Consider the following 5,803-nt stretch of genomic DNA (forward strand, 5'->3'; position numbering starts at 1 on the left):
TCCCCGCCTATGTTCTACGTTGGGCAGCCGTGAACAACTTGACCCCGCCCACAAACACGTCATTTTACTGACAACTGCTTCTCTAATCTCGGGGAGTTCAACGTGGGATTCACAAAATGCTTGCTCTTGAAAGCTGGCTCAGTACCCTGTTTATTTGGACCAGCTGGCTCCATTGAATCACAACCTATATGTATGATAAATAATAGATGTTTATATATTCTATCGAGCGTTCAAAATACTGAACTGTGGCAATGGGTGTATTGTTTCCGACACGTGCTGTATGCGGTAGACCAATCACAACAGACTGGGCTATCTGACCTATCAGAGCAGAGTAGGCTCAGGGAAAGGAGGGGTTTAGAGAGACTGAATCTTAGAATTGCTTCGAACGAATCCGTTGCGAATCGCTGGAAAATTAGGTGATATTACATGATATTACATATTTACTAAAGTGTTTTTTTTTTTTTTTTACCTTGCATGCATGTCAGAAAAGCGTGTTAAAAGCATGATTTGACTTTCACTTACAGATTCTACAATCCTGGTAACAGCAGATACAGTCAGTCCAAACAGATCCTCTCCCTTCAGGTAAACTGGGAAGAGCTTCAGAGATCCTGTCTCATTCCTTCTCTCTGCCACGGGCTCCAGAACTTTATCCCACACACCTGCACCACAACATGAGGAAATTCTCATAGTTTCCCCCTCTCACAAAACTGGAGAATTCAACACGGTAAAGATTTCTCAAACAATGACTTATTTTACACTACAAGGCTTAATGTGCAAATCCTTTTTGTAAGGAGAATCAGATAATTTTTTTTTTTAGATGTGATTCAGATATATGGTCATTGATCTATAATGCCCCAAAATAGAAATGTGGAACATCTTATTTCTATTCTCACACAGGGTTTTTTTATACACTTTCATTGTTGTTTATACACTTGTAACTAGATTGGTACCAGCTATCGCTGGGGAAAGAAAAAAAAAACAGAACTGGTAAACAGTGTAAATGCCCTTATGTGCTAATGATTACCTTTTGGTGAGGATCCAGTAAGAACCAAGTCATCGTAACCCTGCTCCATCACATGGATGATAAACTCAGGTTCGCCATCTTTCTCATCAATGGAACACACGTAATGGCAACGACAGTTGCCATGACGCATGCTCCAGTAGATCCGACTGGCTTTGTAGCCCACAGGAAAAATGGCAGACATTGAGTGGAAGGCCTGCATCTGCTGAGGGAGCAGCTGACCAATTGCATGGAATACCAAGCTGCCTACACGGAAGGTGTGTTCCCGCTCACCCCTCTGGATGATGCTGGCGATCTGACGTGCCTCGTCCCTCTGTACGTAGACCCTACGGAACACTGCAAAGCAGCGGAGTTCATGCTCGGTCCCTGCCAGCCCACCTCCTATTGAGCCAGTTCCTCTGGGTCTGTGGAGGTGGCACAGCATAGTCTTGTCTTTGAAGAACATGCACTGAGCTTTAAGAGCACAAGTAAAATGGTATGCATTAGTGCAACGCAAGCGGTGACAGCCACTCGTAGCGCCGGTTTGCTGACAGTACGCACACTGCACCGACAGGCCTCTCCTCAGGGCCAGCTCTACATTAATGAGAGCACCAGCCTGGGTCTCGTACACTTCAGTAGACCACAGGGCACAGTTAAGGTGAACCCATAAGTCCAGATCAAGGTTTAGCAGACGGGCCGGCCCATCAGTGAGCCCGTCGCCTTCTTCGTGGCAGAAGCAGCAGCGGCGCAAGTCTCTGGGCATGGGTTCAGGCCTAAGAGACATCCCCAGTTTTTTCAGTAGTTCATCAACCTCTTCCTCCTCCGGCAGGTGGTAGTTACCCTTAGGCACCATAATTTGAATGCTCCACTTTCTCCAACGCAGAGCTTTAAAGCGCTTTCCTAATGAATACCGAGGGTCGTCCCCACCATTGTGTACTGCTCGTGGCTGAGGCTTAAGTTTGACTGTGACCTTTAGAGTATCAGACTTGCTATCTCCTCTGAGTGTCTCAGAAGTAATGGAGGGGAAAGATATTATCGGAGTTGGGGGTGGAGACTGCTTATGCTGCAGCTGGGCCAAACAGTGCACGTCAAGATCTGATATATTGTTACTGTACTGATGAAGCACCTTAGTAGGATTCTGCTTGTCCTCAGAGTCAGATGGTGGAGGCAAGTTTGACTGTGAGAGCAAGAGACATCAAAGACAAAAAGGAATTTTGAGTTTGCATTCTTTGGACAATAAGACTGAAAATGGCACCAGTAGCACTTCAGTGCGACCATTTAGTGCTCTCAAAGTATCATGAAGTTTATGTGTTTTTAAACTTTTTCACATTGTTTTAAAAATAACAGTGATAAAATACTTTGTGTAGGTTCAATTTAATGAAGTTTTTAATGTTTCTCATTGGCCTCCCGATAACCATTTCAGAATTTATGGACGCTATTAACAGAGACACTCCTTGAGTAAGTAACGTGACTTGGCTTTCTAATTATAGCCATAGATTCCCACAATGTCAGTATGAAAGCACAACACAAGCTTGCTGTTGTAGTTTGATGTTGATGACATTATAACCTTATTTATTGTGGTTTCTACTTACCTTGCCATCTACCAATTTAGTCTGCATGGCCGCTGAATAGAGAACAAAGCAGTTATGGCTGCAGAAGATAAGGGTCCCCTCAGCTCCTCTGTGGCCCTGTAGAAAGAACATCTGTAAGATCAGGCTCACCCTAGGCAGAAGCTATTAAAAAAAGGGGGGAAATAGGACATGCCATTTCCCATCTACTGTCGCAAATCATCATTAGATCGAAGTGCCTCACTGGCAAGAGATCAAAGCTTGCATATGTTGCAAACCTCTGTTGATGCCATAAGGAATTAGATTTGCTTACTATTAAATGGAAAGGGAGGGGGTAAGGGTGGGAGACATCAAAGGTGTCCCATGATTTAAATGACCTGAAATGGGCTTAACTGTTTTTGAACTTGGGTATCTCACGGACTTTAACAAAACATGCTTTGGTACACACAATCCCTTGGGTAATGTCAGTTGACCCAGTGACTGCAGCAGGGTGGATTTTCACTTCCCATTAGGGAAAGGATTAGCATAATTGGAAAACTATTCTGTGCCTCCTTGAGGGACTTTGAGGGGGTTGCACATTTTTAAGTGCTCTGTGGCCCTCGGCTTCAGCCTTCTTCAGTGCTGTGTTCAGAGGATGTAGTCTAGACCCACACCAACTGACTGAGCAAACACGAAGCCCTTAGGTACTGATATTAGATCTAATGACTTAACAAGGCATCCATGAGAAACTAGAATACAAATTCTATAAATGACAGTCATATGGGTTAGGTCAGTGGTTCCCAAACTTTTTCTGCCGGGCCCGCTTTTGTAGAGAAAAATATTTTCTATATTTTTTGCTTTTGCCACGTCGCGCTGCTCGCATCTGGTGTAGACACGTTTTTTTGTGAATCTTAAGTATATTCATCATCTGCTTTATGTCCCTGGCACTGGCAGTATTTTCACAAACTTGTAACATACATGCTTAGAGCAGAACCATGCCTCCGGATAACGGAGGACTCAAGCGGGTACTGCGAGTCATGTTGAAGTAATTAAAATATGTCAAATTAATATTTTGCATTGAATTATTTACTTAACAGGCAATTTAGTGGCCTCATGATAAGCGGGAAAATTACGCAGTGTAGTCTTTATCACCCTGCAGAGGTTTCTTTTGCAAAATAATCTGCTGACTGTACACTATCCCTCAGCCTCGCCACGCCCCCCAGTTTGGGAACCACTGGGTTAGGTAATTCGAGTCTTAATCAACGTTGTGTTTTATACCTGTTTATTTATTGGCAGGCATTTAGTGGACTTTCGAACACCATTTCCAAGAACCACCACCCTGCAATGGGAGCACCACTGTGGTTTAGGCCCTGGACTACTTCCACCCATCTGATAGTCTGGTCTGACCACAACTGAACCTGGAATAAAAGAAAAATATCAACCCTACTAATCATGCAGTTGTCAGAAAACTTAAATTGAAGAGATTTCTGACAGATTTAATCCATCAAGCTTGTATGTTTTGACAATATTTGCTGCCTATTAACCCTAATGTGCTGTTACTTTCAGATGTACTTAAATTTTAATCTAAGCATGAACAAGGTGTTTTAAGCAGTATATGTATACTTCACACACAGTTTTTTTTTCTTCAAATATTCAGATCGATTAATCAAACCAAAGTTTAAAAAGGTAAGCTTAAAAGTTAGCGATGGTCAACCCCTAGACATCTTTGTTTTCCTCATTGCAAGTTGAACTTATTTCAACCAATCTGTAAAACAGTATATACCACTCGCTTTTTCAAATTAATCATCAGTGGTGTCCCACACAGCTGTGAGACCCCCCCACAAAGAATATGATGGCCCCTCCCACCAGCAGTGATGTCATGTATGACAATTTATTGTGCACCTGCTGCAACATACTGCTGAGTCCGTTTCCCCCATTTATATGACTGATTTAACTAATTCATGTGGTGAATTAGCATTGATGCATTTGATGTTATTATTGAATAACATTATATAGGCTATATAATGTGCACAGTGATTTTGATATCGCTTTTTAGTCAGATTCCCTGCAGGAATTAATATTTAGTCTATGAACGTGGAGGCAAAAGTGCCGCTGCTCCGATTTGATTGTATTTTAGCAATAGCAGGAGGATCCATCAATAATAATAAATAATACACAGACATCTGTTATAGGCCCCCGGTCTACATATTTTAACTGTCAGCTCAAAAAAAATTAATGTAGGCTAAAAACACGTCTCAGTTCAAACACTGGGATACATCAGCATCGCTAGTTGTAGAAAATAAATTATACAAGCAAAATTCATGTCTTGCAGTAAGGAAATGAACAGTATAAGAACTAGGAGAAAAACATACACAATTAAATGAATAACTCTATACTTGTATATGCAACATTTTGAGAAAAAAGTCTTTCACTGCAGCGTTAATGTTGATGTTTCGTGCACAGGCATTCTCAATACTCAGAAGAGCTAATCTGGACAGTCTTTCTTGTGACATTGTGCTCCGGATAAATGTCTTGATCACTTTCAATTTCAAGAACTATCTTTCAGCAGCAACTTGAGAGCTGTTGCAATATCGGGGAACTTGGGGAGGATAGAGTGGTGTTTGATAAATAACTGCTGCGCAATATCGGCAATGGAGCCACGCTCAATCTCCTTTATTTCGGACTTCAGGGCACTTCTGAACAATAGCAACTGCATGGCAAAGTCTGATGACAAGTCGCCATTGTACTGAACCGCTAAAGCGTTTGCCATTTGAAATAGGTCATTGTCAGAGAAGCGCAGCAGTGGACAAGGGCACAAAAACAGTTTGCATCATCAAGGTGTAGCTATACTGAATTTGGTCTTTTAATGTGTTAATGCAGTAAGCCACGTAAAGCATAATGATAATCTAAAAATGTGCTTCATGTGGTAACTTCTAAATTCATTTTATTTATTTAAACTGTTATCATTATATTACACCAACAAAACTAAATGTAGGGGTAAGAACAGGTAGAAATAGCTCTTTAACATAACTGCATGTCACCACTTTTTACAGAGGGAGGTAAACACTTAATGTAAAACTTTGCGTGTTGCATTCATATTCTAGGCTATCCTGCAGAGTTTGATCTTTTAATATCACTGCCTTAATGCATATAAGCCATGTTAAGCGTAAAAATATCCACTGCGATTACCATGCCATACAAGTACACTGCTTATATTAAGTGAAATGTGAGAGAAAATAGATTTCCCTGGTTGTTG

General features: G+C 41.5%; 1 protein-coding gene across 8 annotated transcripts in view; it reads right to left on the minus strand.

Annotated features, from left to right (window-relative positions):
• The window catches only part of LOC107655805 (histone-lysine N-methyltransferase 2C-like), a 181,720-nt gene that overhangs the window by 4,442 nt on the left and 171,475 nt on the right, over nucleotides 1-5,803 (minus strand). For all 8 annotated transcript variants that reach the window (XM_016443383.1, XM_016443388.1, XM_016443389.1 and 5 more), the window contains 4 exons: nucleotides 3,826-3,965; nucleotides 2,593-2,688; nucleotides 1,025-2,177; nucleotides 523-659 (listed from right to left, as the gene is read on the minus strand). In XM_016443383.1, coding sequence (XP_016298869.1) covers nucleotides 523-659; nucleotides 1,025-2,177; nucleotides 2,593-2,688; nucleotides 3,826-3,965 — 1,526 coding nt within the window. The remainder of the gene's footprint in view (nucleotides 1-522; nucleotides 660-1,024; nucleotides 2,178-2,592; nucleotides 2,689-3,825; nucleotides 3,966-5,803) is intronic.

The sequence above is a fragment of the Sinocyclocheilus anshuiensis genome, unplaced genomic scaffold (assembly GCF_001515605.1).
Source record: "Sinocyclocheilus anshuiensis isolate Anshui unplaced genomic scaffold, SAMN03320099.WGS_v1.1 scaffold1185, whole genome shotgun sequence".
NCBI lineage: Eukaryota > Metazoa > Chordata > Actinopteri > Cypriniformes > Cyprinidae > Sinocyclocheilus > Sinocyclocheilus anshuiensis.